This window comes from Neolamprologus multifasciatus, chromosome 8 (assembly GCF_963576455.1).
Source record: "Neolamprologus multifasciatus chromosome 8, fNeoMul1.2, whole genome shotgun sequence".
NCBI lineage: Eukaryota > Metazoa > Chordata > Actinopteri > Cichliformes > Cichlidae > Neolamprologus > Neolamprologus multifasciatus.
In genome coordinates, this window is record NC_140446.1 from 7,117,127 (window position 1) to 7,133,061 (window position 15,935).

At 42.1% G+C, this 15,935-nt stretch overlaps 1 protein-coding gene across 14 annotated transcripts in view; it reads left to right on the forward strand.

Moving 5' to 3' along the window:
* Nucleotides 1-15,935, forward strand: part of tanc2b (tetratricopeptide repeat, ankyrin repeat and coiled-coil containing 2b) — a 169,652-nt gene that overhangs the window by 147,063 nt on the left and 6,654 nt on the right. For 12 of the 14 annotated variants that reach the window (XM_085171043.1, XM_085171034.1, XM_085171040.1 and 9 more), the window contains 15 exons: nt 1,257-1,426; nt 1,566-1,844; nt 2,351-2,518; nt 3,043-3,203; nt 3,557-3,665; nt 3,783-3,905; nt 4,100-4,336; nt 4,417-4,623; nt 6,737-6,830; nt 7,993-8,126; nt 8,353-8,476; nt 9,137-9,312; nt 9,901-10,033; nt 10,895-10,924; nt 12,161-12,252. In XM_085171043.1, coding sequence (XP_085027169.1) covers nt 1,257-1,426; nt 1,566-1,844; nt 2,351-2,518; nt 3,043-3,203; nt 3,557-3,665; nt 3,783-3,905; nt 4,100-4,336; nt 4,417-4,623; nt 6,737-6,830; nt 7,993-8,126; nt 8,353-8,476; nt 9,137-9,312; nt 9,901-10,033; nt 10,895-10,924; nt 12,161-12,252 — 2,237 coding nt within the window. The remainder of the gene's footprint in view (nt 1-1,256; nt 1,427-1,565; nt 1,845-2,350; nt 2,519-3,042; nt 3,204-3,556; nt 3,666-3,782; nt 3,906-4,099; nt 4,337-4,416; nt 4,624-6,736; nt 6,831-7,992; nt 8,127-8,352; nt 8,477-9,136; nt 9,313-9,900; nt 10,034-10,894; nt 10,925-12,160; nt 12,253-15,935) is intronic. The other 2 variants (XM_085171039.1, XM_085171041.1) reach the window with 1 other exon arrangement.

Consider the following 15,935-nt stretch of genomic DNA (forward strand, 5'->3'; position numbering starts at 1 on the left):
AAAAATCTTCTTTAGACATTGGCTGCTTTTATTCATTTTCAGTCCAGTCCTTGTACATGAATCATTTTCAGATCAATGTTTATTTTTTAAGTCACTTAACACTGACCTATAAATCAAGCATTAAAAGGGCATCAAACTCAAAGGAAATAGGCAATAAACAGACAGCTTTGCAAAGAAAAATTTTTAAATTGTATCTTTAGGCACTTTGTTACTACCGGCCTGTCACAAAAAACCTGATTTTCCTCTGTGTTTTTAGTTGAATCTATGAAAAAGGCCAAATATAACAGTTTGACAGGCATGAAATAGTATTTTTGCACCACCAAGGTGATTCATAAAAACCTATTAACAGGAAAAAAATGTCATATCTTGGCACGCTATGAACAATTTTTTAGGAAACTGGGCAAGTGGAGTACAACTGGCAGGTTTGACAGGTAGGACAGATTGAAAAAAGGCTGGGATAGGTGGTTTAAAATAGTAACCATTACAATTCAGAGGAAACATGCATATTGCACTTGATCTGCTCTATGTGTTTGACAACATTATATTGTTAAGGTTTAGAGCAGCTACATTTGAGATGTCTGTAAGCTCCATCTTTCCCTTTCAGACATTAGTAGTTTCACTTCAGCTGTTTGAGGTCCTGAGCTGTTTATAACATAAAAAGGTTCATCTTTTTATTACATGTTTTCACTTAATTTTCTCTGTAGGTAAAATTTACATAATAATTTACATATTGAGCTGTAATTTTTAACAAGTTTAACAACTCAAACTTTGTGCCCTTTCACAGTCTAATTTATTCCTTGACTTGACACATTGGTTCAATATTAATTTCCTTGTACTCACAGTATAATTATTACCATATCAAATTTCTTTCTCAGTGCTTGATCTTCAGTTGTGTTGTGGGCTCGGAAGATATTTCAGTCAGGACAACTGTAGTCTAGAAAAAATTACATTTCCTTCTTTAGTAATGAATATTTTGGCAGAAAGGTTTTGTTCTGGGACCTCTGTTAAACTTCCTCATACATACATGGAAAGCCAGGGCTGAGGAGAACAGCAGCAAGACACAGATGAAAGGAGAAACTGGGGTGGAGGAGGTTTGCAAAGTGGCTTGCACAGGGAGCAGCAGCTGTAGGCAGGTTAAAGCAGCATGCTTTTTAGCTGCGCCATAAGGTGATGTGGACTCGATTGCAGCAATTGGGGCTGAGCTTGACTTCATGGCCTGCCTGAACTTCCTCTAACCTTCACCCTGTGTTTTTCAGAGAGGAAGATTAACTCTGAGGAGGATCTCATCATCCTCATTGACGGCCTCAACGAGGCTGAGTTCCACAAACCAGACTACGGAGACACCATCGTCTCCTTCCTCACCAAAACCATCAATAAGTTCCCTCCCTGGCTCAAACTGGTGGTCACAGTCAGGACCACGCTACAGGTAGACGTCATACCATCTTATTATTTATTTTTGACATCTATATGAGTTCCTGTACTTGTGCGAATCTACAGTTTAACAGTATCGTTCTACCAACGTCATGAAAAATGACTTCCTAACTGAAATCATTCTGACTCTCCAGGAGATCACCAATGCGCTGCCTTTTCACCGAATCTCTCTGGACAGCCTGGAGGAGAATGATGCCATAGACCAGGACCTGCAGGGCTACATCCTGCACCGCATCCACAGCAGCCCGGAGATCCAGAACAACATCTCGCTTAATGGCAAGATGGACAACACCACCTTCGGCAAGCTCAGCGCCCACCTCAAGGCCCTGAGCCAGGGATCCTACCTGTACCTCAAACTCACCTTTGACCTCATTGAGAAGGGCTACCTTGTCCTCAAAAGCTCCAGCTATAAGGTATACATTTGTTACGGCTTTCACATATATGCTAATATACCTAACCCGACACTGACCTCAGAAGTAATGACGTCTGTGCATGCACGTCACTTATTATTTGCAGATGCACTGCTGGAGAGCTGTTTTTGTTTACCTGCACTCTGACACGCATTGTGTAGAAGTAGTTTCATAAAACTCTCTTTTTGACAGTCTGAATACAACACATCTTTCATAAATTATGCATTTGAAATGTTTGTTGTAGTATTTCATTATGAAATATTTTATCTCACGCCCCCAGATTCATTTAATTTCATGTATTCAGACAGGCTTCCAAACTTTATTTCTTAAAAAAAACATAAAAAAAATGACATCTGATAAATCCACATTCTTCTCTCTAAGGACGAGAAAGTGGAATAGTTGAAGATGGGCTGTACAAACATGATCCATTATTCATGTGGTGTAGGGTTATATCCAGAGGAAACCAGCATTACAAATCAGAGTCCCTCCTTCCATCCTTCCTTCCTCAGGTGGTTCCAGTCAACCTGGCTGAGGTATACCTGCTGCAGTGCAACATGCGCTTCCCCACACAGTCATCGTTTGAACGGGCGCTTCCCCTGCTCAACGTGGCTGTGGCCTCGCTCCACCCGCTGAATGATGAGCAGATATATCAGGCCATTAACGCTGGTTCGCTGCAGGTAGCTATTCCAAAACACACAACACCTCAGACCTTTGGACCGTCTAGTGAGGCGGTCAGTGGAAGAAAACGGTGTTATTAAAACTAGACATCCTGTTAAGGGGCAATGAGGAAATAAAATTCAGCTTTGATGCTTTTTATTGTTGATGATTGATTAAACACTTCTGGCTTCTGAGTAGGGGTAGACAGAAAATAACCAGTTGTCTTTAATGGGTTTCAATATACAAATATATTGGAAAACTTCAAAATTGCTGAAATACTATTATAGAAGGAAGATTTTCATGTCTTTAAACATTAAAACATCATCCTCTTATTACTCATATTTGTGGTGGTATTTGTGCAGTATCGTTTAGTCTTTGTAAATGTAACCAATTGGCCACAATGGCAACAAATTTAATGCCGTCGTTTGCTTCCCTGACTGATAGCGACGTCATCTAGGCAGCAAATCCTTCAGAACATAACTGTTGATAAACGCATGCTTGTGATCTCCGATCTTTAACACTGAGACCATGTTTGTGGTGACAGGGCACCCTGGACTGGGAGGATTTCCAGCAGCGTGTAGATAACTTGTCGGTCTTCCTCGTGAAGAGGAGGGATGGCACCAGGATGTTTGTTCACCCCTCCTTCAGAGAGTGGCTGATCTGGAGAGAAGAAGGGGAAAAAACAAAATTCCTCTGCGACCCTAGGTGAGAAGGGACAGGCAGACATGAGAAAAGAGACTCTCCCCGTCATGATTGCTGAAGATGATCGTAAGAAGGTTTAATAAAGTCATAATAAAACCGGATTTTGGGGAACATGTGAACAGGTTATTGGATTTTTGGGGAGAAAGCTGTGAAGAATTCACAGGCAGTATTCTCATTATATTTAAAATTGCATCTATAGTGTCACATAATCAGAATCTTTAAATGCAAACGTCTCTGTTCACACTTTATTTTCCTGCATTATAATTAAAACCGATTCCACCAACTCCACAGATGACAAAATGTTATGACCTGATGACTCAGTCTCAAGTATTGAAAGTGTTTTTCTGTCTCCGCAGGAGTGGGCACACCCTTCTGGCCTTCTGGTTCTCTCGGCTGGAGAACAAGCTGAACAGGCAGCAGACGATTGAGCTGGGCCATCACATCCTCAAAGCACATATCTTCAAGGTATACTGCTGTTTGTCCTCACACTCGTCTATAGATACACACATACACGCCCCCACGCAGCTGTGGTCTAGCTCTGCAGTAATGAATATTTACACACTGTCTCTCTCTCTTTTCAAGGGTCTCAGCAAGAAAGTCGGAGTTTCCTCATCCATCTTGCAAGGCCTGTGGGTATCCTACAGCACAGAGGGTCTCTCAGCTGCTCTTTCTTCACTCCGAAACCTCTACACTCCAAACATCAAGGTACAGGTGCTAGCACGGCTGAGAGGAGAATATTCAAAAACACTCTGGATACTAAAAAAGGAAAACTTCTCCGACTATGCTTCATGAGATCTGCCTCTCTCTGGGCTGAGATGGTTTGAATACCCAAAGTCATAGTTTGCAGTGGTAGCTTTTCCTCATATTTCTTTATTTTTGTCTTGAACGCATTTGTTTAGGTGAGCCGGCTGCTGATGTTGGGCGGCGCCAATGTGAACTACCGTACAGAGGTGCTGAACAACGCCCCCATCCTCTGTGTCCACTCCCATTTGGGCTACATGGACATGGTGGCTTTGCTGCTTGAGTTCGGCGCTTCTGTTGACGCACAGTCTGAAAGCGGCCTCACGCCGCTGGGCTACGCTGCTGCTGGCGGGCACATGACGATTGTGACCGCACTCTGCCGCAGGAGAGCGAAGGTTTGTGAACGGAAATGGCAAGGGGGAAAAACTGGCCTGATTTCTATGTGTTTTTGATCAAATCTATATCCTGCTACCAGGTGGACCACTTGGATAAGAATGGTCAGTGCGCGCTGGTTCACGCAGCCCTCAGGGGCCACATGGAGGTCGTGAAATATCTTATCCAGTGTGACTGGAGTATGGGGTCGCAACAGCAGTCACCGCAGACTCAACAACAGTCGACCTTCACCAAGAGTCACGCAGTCCAGCAGGCTCTTATCGCTGCAGCCAGTATGGGATACACAGAGGTACAGCAGGGACACATGAATGGGGACGAATTTGGGTTATTATGCCACATAAATGGTTCTTCAAATCTTAACGTGATGATTAAAACCTGGGTACTCAAGCCTACAGACAGATTTAGACTTGCAATCAATGCATGATTTAGATTTCTGCTGGAAATCTACGTCCTAACTCATGATGTAACTGAATGTAACCCTTCTGAACCCAATGCTGCAATCTTCCATGCCATTCAAGTTGGTGCGGACTGCATTGACCCGACATGTGGTTACATGTCTCGGTATGTGTACGCCAGGTTACGTGGAAAGTTGCGGTTAAAAGGGTTCGTTATGTTGGAAGTGTAGGTTTCAGTTCAATTCAATTTTATTTATATAGCGCCAAATCACAACAAAAGTCGCCTCAAGGCGTTTCCTGCATAAGTCTAAACCATGCATAAATCAGGGAAACAAACAGAGGGAAAGGCTTAAAGCTGAGAATCGTACTTAAGGAAAACAGGAATCTCAAACTACACGTTTTTGTTATTTAACCTTTTTAATTAAGTACTTTATTTTTTATTTTTTTCATTTTTGAAAACAAGCCTTAACACATTTTTATTATTTTATTATCAGAGTGTCCTCCAGGACATTGTGAAATGTAATAATAAATATCTTTGAAACACTTTTAATAAGTTATACTTTAAACTTTTACTTGACAGTCAGTTGTTGACTATATACAGACACTGATCAAACTTTTAGCCTGCTGCATTAAATTATAATGCATATGGAACTTTGATGTTCTGGAGCCTAACTGGACCGTCTTAAATTTTAATTGAATACCACTGCTGTTCAGTTCCTTTGAGCTCATTGCTATTATTGACTATTTTCATTTTGTTGAGTCTCTGTATTAAGTTGTAATAAAAAAAAGTGACATAAAATGCTAGAAGTACTTGTTATTGCACCATTTTTGTGGCTTCGTGTACAACATTCACACCAATGGTGGTGGTAAATCAGATTTAGTAACCCTGTAAAAGAAGCAATAACTATAGAATTTCTCATTGAAGCTCGTTCTGCTGTGTAAGCCATCTGGTAAAGATGCTCTCTGTAGTCATCACTTGTTGGGGGAAGAAAAGGAAGGTTACATTAACTTTTACAAATTTGAAGTCACTTAGAAATGCCACTATTTTTTTAAAGTAAGGCTATTAGCATTATATTAATCAGAAATGTTGTAAATGGTGAACAATGCAGTCAGTCATCGCTATTCATTCATTCATTTGCTTTTTGATACACTAGCCACAGATATACTTTTTCAAACATCACTCCTGCCTTCTGGTGACAAGTTTTTGTTTGTTTTTCATCCCCATTGACAGTTTTATGGCTTAAAATTCCAGCTGGTCATGTTAGCTCAGCTCAAAATTCAGATTTCAGAGTACAAGTTCAGTTTTTATAGGTTTGCTGTCCTTAGGAATAATTTTCTTCTGAGACTTTGTTTTCACACAACAGGATGTGCTACTCCCTTCCCAAACCACCACAAAGTTAATCAAGCTGCCAGCTGAGGCCTGTTAGGAGTTTATTTCTCAGATTGTGATGTTCCTATCCTCTTGATCAGTTATGCAGCGATGTCTTCCACTTCTTTCTGTTTTGGGAGGGGAGTAGTACAGGCCGCTGTATGAGAACTGAAATGCGGTTCATTTCTGAGAACTTAATTAGATTCAGAATAAAGAGGCTTTTGGTCTTTTTTAAGAGGGACAAGAAAAGGATGCTCCGAATACTCAACTGTCCAAATGTGCCTATTTAATCAGCAGAACAGTTTTCATATTTAAAACTGGATAATTGGATAAACATACAATAGGTTACACAATGTGTCACTGAAACATGGGCATGATGATCTGGTATGTAAATATGAATTATATGAAGTTAAGCTGGATGGTAAATTTAATGCGATTCCTAATGTCAGCTCACTGTAATATAAATATATTCTGCAGTTGACTGGCAGATATCTGGTTGTCAGCACTGTTGCTGATGTCTTGTGTACAATCCTGTCTCTCAGATCAGATTACAACAGATTTAAAGGGTAGTAGATTTCGCTCTGTAAGAGGAAACTTGGACATTAATCAGTGCCATCTTGAATCTTGTTCCCCATCAGATCGTGTCTTACCTGCTGGACCTGCCAGAGAAAGATGAAGAGGAGGTGGAGCGGGCTCAGATCAATAACTTTGACACCCTGTGGGGAGAGACAGGTGGGAATCCATACTGCAACTGAGCATTATGCATCTAAAACCACCAGTTGAGAATAACAGATGACTGTGAATGCTCATGTTAAATCCCCCGTGCAAATGCAAAGATGTATCATCGTTTTTTTCCCCATAAAGTTCAGACTGATGGAGTTTCTGTGAGAGGCTTTTTCACTGCGAGGCAGAGCGCTGCAGTGCGGATGTGGGAGATGTTTCTTGTGTGTCTGCTGCTGGCTGCTGCTGCATCAGACGCTGATGACAGTGCAGTGGTGTCATTGGAGCATAGACAGGGCTGGGCCCACACAGGGGAGAGGAGGGGGGCTTTGACTGAGCTCCAGGGTGCTTAGAAATGACTAGTCTGATTGCAGGATGTTGAGAAATGTAATGTATCATTATAACCTAGAGCTATAAAACCTCATTGCAATCTTTAGTGCCCCTGCTACAGTTTTGGAACGACTGTCTTCTCACTGTTGAAGAGGGGGAGTCATTCAGCTCTGCTTTCATTGTTTATAAGGGATCAAAAGGGTAACAGCTGTTCTGGCACATGATTTCCAATCCCAGTGTTACTAGATAGGTCAAGTGGAAGTATGTTAACAGCCTGAGGGAGACTATGCATATTGACACTTACAGTTTATGATATACCTGAATGTTTCTCCAGCAAAGAATAAGTAGGTTGAAGCTGGGCTCACACTACCAGGTCTGCTGCCACTCTGATTCAGTCTGCTGAAGTGATTTCAATTACATCTCTCCTCTCCTCATCACTTAAAGTACCTGCGTCTTATGTATATTAAAGCAATAATCAAGTCAGTATGTGTAAGTGTAATCTCTATGTACCTAAAGCTCAAGCTTCATACTGGTCTAAACTCTCTTTCTCACAGAGAGAGGATATCCTTAATATGGTCATCGGGCTCAGCGGTCTCTCAAGTCTGTTATTCAAATTAGAATAAAGTGAAAGGGAAAGGAGTTCAAATGGCTTATTTCAGACAGAGGATAAATTAGGGGCTCAAGCCCCAGCATGAGATTAATAAGGATTCTTTTGACTTACTAAAAAACGAAGATATGCAATTATGCAAAAAAGTATGGAGTTGGAAATGAGCAGATGATAATATGCTAATTTTGTGCTCCTAACTAGCCATAACATCACACGGTTGCGTATTTGTGCATTCAGCTCTAACTGCAGCCTCTGGTCGTGGGAAGCTGGAGGTTTGCCGTCTGTTACTGGAGCAGGGTGCAGCTGTGGCTCAGCCCAACAGGCGAGGCATCGTCCCACTGTTCAGCGCTGTCCGGCAGGGACACTGGCAGGTCAGTGGCCACCTGATCCGCTTTTCTAAATGAATATATTTTGCTTTGAAAACTTGCATGAAAATGAAAATGAAAAAATTTGGATGCATCTCATTAGGCTTTGGGAAAATCTTAATTTGCCCTGCTGTTGCCCAGTCTAACTGTCAGAGTAATAGTTTTAAAAATGAATTTCTAGCTGCAGTTTTCGTGTTAACTTATCTCTTTGATGTTGCATTGGGTGTTGCAGATTGTGGACCTTTTACTTACACATGGAGCAGATGTGAACCTGGCTGACAAGCAGGGACGTACGCCTCTGATGATGGCTGCCTCAGAAGGACACCTGGGAACTGTTGAGTTTTTACTAGCTCAAGGTGAATAAAGAAAAGAACTTGAAAGCAAATTGAAACTCAGTCAGGTCAATGTATTTAGCTAAAAAAAATACTTCTGTCACAGCAGGAAACCGATACAACATTGTAAACGCATAAATGTGTTGTTGGGAAGTGTTTGTGCACATCTCTCAACAGATCTTCTGAACTCAAATAGTGAAGGGAAGAAATATGTGTCAGTATTTGGCTGATGGTCATGCTAGCACTACTAAATGTTTCTGTATTTGGACTGGGTGCAAACACAAAGTTGTATATCAAAGTCAGACGTGATGGATGGCAGGAGAATCAGATTTGACAGGTCAGAGGAGCCTGCGAAGGATAAAAGAAAATCCCCTTAAAATGGAAAAGATTTAAAGCAAATATATTTGCCTCAAACCGATTTGAGATTACAACACAAGAATACTGACTGCACTAATAAAACTGAACCTAATTACGTTTTTCAAATTATGTTTACTGTAATTGGATCCAAATGAAATCAACGGCAAATTTACAAAATCAATCAAAAGTAATACAGCAGGTAGTTATTAAAAAAACAGAGACACACAAATACAAACCAGCCAACCACAGATGGAGATTACTCTGAGATGGAGTACAAAAATACGCTTGGCTGCGTCTCACTGTTCCTGCTACTGTTTCCTGTCCCAGGAGCCTCCCTGTCATTGATGGATAAGGAGGGTCTAACTGCTCTGAGCTGGGCGTGTCTGAAAGGCCATTTACCTGTTGTCCGCTGCCTGGTGGAGAGCGGAGCCGCCACTGACCACGCGGACAAGAACGGACGCACGCCCCTCGACCTGGCTGCCTTCTACGGCGACTCTGAAGTGGTATGTAGCTAATGAGGAAACCAAAGGGATGCATATATGACACCCATACGTAGCTCGTATGTGTCTGATCAGGTTTTTATATTGATGACATTGATTTAGCAAATTTGTAACCAGCTTAGCTATTTCTACGGTAAGCTATAGAGTAGTATGATTTCTTTTTTATAGACAGAGGTGTCAAACATAAGGCCCAAGGGCCAGAATCGGCCTGGCAAAGACTCTAATCCGGCCCCACTGGGCAGATTTCGAACATTTTAAGGAAAGCACCAAATTTTGACTTTTAAGTATATTTTCACAAGTTCTACAACATTACCTTTACTGATAAAGACCTCCCAAATGGTCATACATAAAAATAATAATAATAACTATCAGCAATTTGACCTACAGTAACTCGTCTTGCTGGATCAGACCACACCAGCCTTCGCTCCTCACGTGCATCAGAGACTCCTTGGCCAACCATGGCCCCTGTTGCTGGTTCATCACTGTTCCTTTGTTGGCGTAATGTACAAGCGAGGCTTTGGAATCCTGGATGATATGTCTCTCTGTCCTTCTCCTTTTCGCTCATTCACTCCACTTTCTTTGTCTCGCCAGGTCCAGTTCTTGGTGGACCATGGGGCCATGATAGAGCACGTAGACTACAGCGGGATGCGTCCTCTGGACAGAGCAGTGGGCTGCAGAAACACGTCCGTGGTAGTCGCCCTGCTAAAGAAAGGAGCCAAGATAGGTAAGAGCGAGTTGACAGAATTAAAGAACCTATTATTTAGCAAACAGACGAGGGACTCTGAAGTGCAGCACCTTTGATCTATAGCGCCACATAACAGCATTATTTGCCTGCTGTGAAATAAGATACAATTGGAGATTGTATTTTGGCTGAAAAGGTCATGCATCGGCGTTTAAGCATGAGCTGCATGAAAGACTATAAAAGGAGAATTCAGAAAATGATTGCGTACACACTTCCTGCTGGTCATTATAGAGCACTGTAGTACTCCAGTGTAATAAGCCATGGATTCAGGTTTGTGTCTCCATGTAGCATAAACAACTTCCTGCTACTGTACGCCATCCCACCCCCCTGGTGCTGCTTCTCCACAGCTATTTATGGCTCTGATGTGTGTTTCTTTTTATTGTACTACTGTTGTGTTGTTTTGCTTTCTCTCTCTCTGTCATGTTCTCTCAGCGCCTCTGTTTGTCTCTATCGCTCACGCTATCTCCCTGTTTCTCTCACAATCACGTCCTCTCTCTCGATTCCTCTGCGGTTGCTCAGAGACAGGTTGTTATTAGCGCTTGCGGTGGTTTCTTTTTGTTTTTTTAATTTTGTATTTTTTTTGCTGAGGCACTTATCTCCGCTTCTCACTGCTGCTTGTATTCCTTTTCTCACTTCTCTTCCTCCTCCACCATCATCACCTCTCTTCTCTTTCACCCTCCTGCTGTTTCTATCTCTTTCTTTCCTCTCATTCCTACGCACTCCCACACCCCTGTTTCCCTGCAATCCTGCCCTCCCCTTCCTACTTACACTCCATCCCTTGCTCATGACCTCCCTCCTCTTCCCCTCTTACTCCTATCCCCCCGCCTCTCTCTCCGGCCCCAGGATGTCAGACGCTGCCCAGTCGGCCCCGAGGTAAAGCCAAGGCTGTCAACTTCTCACCCTACCAGGCATTTTGACAGCTCTATCTCCTCTCTCTGTGTTGTCTGTGTCGTCCTAAGTGTCGGCAGGCGAGCTTAGCTACCAAAAACCTTCCCAAACTGACAAATAATAACATGCAAAGGTATTAGCACTGACAGAGACGCAGTCGGGATTGCCTAGAGGTAGATGCTAATGTTGAAGTGGTTAATGACAGCATGCCCAGCCTCCAGCCTGTGACGTCGTATCAAGGTGTTGACCCTCCATCCCACAGATGCATGACGGAAGCCCACAGTAAATCTTGCGTGGTCGTGATTTAGCGGAACTGCATGTATTTGTAATACCTCTGTGCCACCGCCACCACAGACTGCAGTGATAAACCATCCTCCAGATGTTTTGTCAGTGTCAGCTAGGCCAGGCAGCAGCATTCCCACCCTCACCACCAGTTCAGGGGACAGCTCACGCCTGCAGAGCCCCGTTTTATCCCACCTGCTTGCCTCTTTTGTTTTTCCCGTAACTGCCCCTGTGTCTCCTTGTGCTAAATCCTTCTCCTTTTCATCTCTGTGGTGTGTGCACATGTGTCAAGGATTGCTGTTGCGCAGATACAACAAAGACCGTCTCAGTCAAGGGATTGTGTTTGATTTCTCAATCATTTTTTTCCCCCTGTTAGTTTTTTCCCCCGTTTGGATTTTCTTGCTTTTTAATCACGTCTGTGAATTACTGTCCATCTGCACTTCTTGACAAGACAGAAACTGTGTCTTAGTAGAAAGTCATGACAGTATGCTTTGATTTAATTTCTCTGTACTACACATCTACACTAGGTTGCCTGGGCCAAAACATATTTGCAGATATTTCATAATTAATTGTTAAAAATAAAACAAAATAAAAAGCCACTTTTCACAACAATGACAATGCTAATTTTTGTACGACAAATAAGCACTTTTAAAAAATTATTGGCAAATAGCATTTGACCCAGGCATGATGTCACGATGGTGACAGTGCTCTCAAGGTGTCAGGATAGTTTTTAATTTATTTTTTTGTAATCTTTCCTCTGCAGTGGATTGCCTGTCTTTTCTCTTCCATTCCTCCATTTTGACTGTTGTCCTCATTCCTGTTATTATTGTTGTGTGTACTGTGACTCCCAGTCGCTCCTCTCCTCTTTCTCCTCCTGCTCCTTCTCTCTGCTTATTACTGCGTGTCTTTCTTTCATCTGCTCCCCTCTTTGTCACACAGGTCCAGCCACGTGGGCTATGGCCACCTCCAAACCCGACATCATGATCATCTTACTCAGCAAACTCATCGAGGAAGGAGACAGTTTCTACAAGGTCAGAGAACAGGCTGTGCACTCAGCAGCTCAGATTTCATACTGTGAATGAAAGATGGGTGATGGATATCCTTTATATGCAAGTTTAAAGATGCCTTTTTGGTAAAGTCATAAACTCCCATTGAAAAATTCTGTGTCGCATATCTGGCTATAAACCATATCCATATTAGAATATTCCCAAGCCAAAGACATTATTTAAATAAGATCTCAGTTGTGTTTGTCCACAAATGAATTTAAATGGTTAATTAGATATTTTGCAATTTATCCATCTAGATCGTTTTGGTGCAAGTTGCCCAATTTTGGAAGCTAGTACATGCCTATCCCCCATCTTTGTGAACACGAGAATGAAATGACGTAGGAGTTTCAAAGGAATACTATAGATACATCTTCTCAAACATCACAGATGTGTTTGACTCTCTGATTCAGAGTTTTCTGAAAATACTGTGAACGCGATAACTTGAGAAAGACGCCATCTTGGATTTTCAAATTAATATCATAGATCCTGCTTGGAGGGTGAGGGGTAGCCCACCGGTATTTTCTAATGTGTTATAGGTGCTTAAATAGTACAAATGGACCATTTTAGCCTGTGCTGTAGTCTCTAGAGAATATTATGGTGCAAAAATATATTGGGCATAAGTTTTGTGGATATAAAATACATATCATTGGGAAACTAAAATCACACTATGTTCTTATAAGGTGTTACAAGTGGGTATTTTAAACCTCTTTTTAGGTGGTTTGGAAAAATGATGACATCATAATATCTGGTTTAGAATAGAAGATGAAGTGCCTGCGTGCTCTTTATGGTTCTTCAACTCCTGATCATGCCGGGGAAAATTTGCATTGGCTATTTGCTGTAATGATCTTTTCTTTCTCTTAAAATAAATGGAATTAAAGAGGACCTAGCTTACGGTGCTAAAAGTGGAAACAATGCTAAAAAAATGACTTAGCAGAAATGTCTCTTTCCAGAAATCAGTTTCTCAAAATAAATCGAGAGCAGTTTTGTTTGGGGAAACCGCTCAGATGCTGGACTGTAATGCCGGCTAGCTGCATGCTTCTTCTGGCTGGTCATTGTAGTTTATTAAAAAGAAAATAGTTCCTACATAAAACAGCTTACACCAAAATGTATTGATGATTTGATTTGATGCAATTTATTTATTTGTTATTTGGTTTCTGGAAAGAAACTAAATGTATTTTAAGAAGGTAGAAATCTTCTATTCTGTCTATTCTACAAAACTCGGCAATTCACAACAAAACCATCCAGATGGATGAATAGCACTGCATGGTACTTGGAAAAAATTATTTTGGAATTTGGGTGCAGTGATTAGTCCAGCTGGCTCCTTACAAGAAAGTTCCTGATTCAAAATAACTGATTGTAATCATGTATTGGAGTGGAAAATAAATGGTTACCAGCTGAAACATCAAATATCTGAAGAATATGAAGTTTTCATGTTATCCTGTGTGGGTACTTCTTTGCACAGTCCAAATACATGCTTGGTAGGTTAATTAGTGATTAGAAGTTGTCTGTGGGAATGAATGTAATGTGTGCCATCATCCCATTATAGCTAGAATATATTAATATCATAATAATTTGGCCTGAGGTGGATAAGTGCTGAAGAAATAAGTGAATATAAGTGTGTGTGTGTGTGTGTATATGTATATATATGTTAGGGGTTAAACAATACATGTATCGGTATTGAACCGTTCGATACAGTGCTTTCGGTTTGGTAAGCATATGTATCGAACAATACAAAAAAATTTAATTTATTTTATCAACTTTTCTTCTGACGATGCTGTCGGTGTTGAGAGCTCAGAGGATCTGCGTTCGACTACTCCGCCTAGGCTGTACTGTCAAGCGCAGATCCACTGAGCACAGCGCAACCTAGTGAGACAGAAGCTAAGCTCGTAGCAACATGGCAACTGCCTCAACGCTACCCGAAATTGAGCCTCCCCCACCCTCATTCAGATCTGGCGTTTGGAACTATTTTGGTTTTCATGTGAAGTATGACCCTGATGGACAAAGGTAAAACAGTATGTGGGATGTGCCACGCAATGCTCAATTATATTGGCGGGAACTAGTGCGTTAGCACAGTTAGCTCGTTAACGTGTTGACGCTGTCCAGCCCCACGCACGGAGCGATCCGCGGTAACTCGTTAACGTCATTTTAATGAGATTAACGCTGACAGCACTAGTGGGAACAGAACGAATATGACTGCACATTTATGCCGACATCATCCTAGTGCAAAGACAAGTGGAAGCAGACAAAAACAACAAGCACGCATGCTACAAACTTTACCAGAGTCATTTAGACAGCCGTTAGCACATGATTCTCCTAATGGGGACCTGATATGTTTAATATGCTGCAGAGAATATACCCCAGAAGAAGCGTATAGTATAGCTTTTATTTTGGAAAGAGCCATTTCTCTGTAATAAACTGTCTTTTCCAAAGATGAGCAATTTCTCGATCAGATAGATTTATTTATTTTTTTATTATTTTGTTGTTTCAGCAACATTAAATTTAAAAACTACTTTTGAGTTAAAATATATATTTATAATTTTAATAAATGACAAATTTTTGGTTTACAACATTAGGAAATTGCTGCGGTACTTAGTGCAAACATACTGTCATATAACGCTTAAATAGACATAAAAATAAAAATGAGAATTAAAAGTGCTAAGTAGATAGATATATAGAGTGCAGGTGGTGATCAGTGCCAAACATGGAATGATGCAGTGAACCAAGCGTATGGTCATGTGTTAGTGGTGGGAACAGTCATACGGTTATTGTTCATGAGTCCAACAGCAGAGGGGAAGAAACTGTTCTTATGGCGAGCGGTTCTGGTGCGAATGGACCGGAGCCTCCTGCCTGAGGGGAGCAGGTCAAACAGACTGTGTCCAGGGTGAGAAGGGTCAGCTGAGATCCGAGCTGCACGCCCCAGTGTCCTGGAGGTGTACAGGTCCTGCAGAGATGGGAGTCTGCAGCCAATCACCTTCTCCGCAGAGCGCACAACACGCTGCAGTCTCTGTTTGTCCCTGATAGTGGCTCCAGCGTACCACACGGTGATGGAGGAGGTGAGGATGGACTCGATGATTGCAGTGTAGAATTGCATCATCGTCCGTGTTGGCAGGTTGAATTTCTTCAGCTGCCTCAGGAAGTACATCCTCTGCTGGGCTTTCTTAATGACAGAGGTGATAGTGGGCTCCCACTTCAGGTCCTGGGTGATGGTGGTACCCAGGAAGCGGAATGAGTCCACAGAGGTGATGAGGGTGTCAGTCAGGATGATGAGGGGGAGTGTGGCTGTGTGCTTCCTGAAGTCCACAATAATCTCCACTGTCTTCTGGGCATTCAGCACCAGGTTGTTGTGGCTGCACCAGGACACCAGACGTTCAACCTGTAGGCAGACTCATCCCCGTCCGAGATGAGTCCAATAACGGTGGTGTTATCTGCAAACTTGATTAGCTTGACAGACTAGTGGGTGGAGGTGCAGCAGTTGGTGTACCGGGAGAAAAGCAGAGGAGAAAGAACACAGCCCTGGGAGTCCAGATGCTGCAGGATGAAGTGTAGAGCCATGTTGATAGCATCGTCTACAGACCTGTTGGCTCTGTATGCAAACTGCAGGGGGTCCAGGAAGGGTGGCCGTGACGGTCTTGAGGTAGGAGAGAACCAGGCGCTCAAATGACTTCATG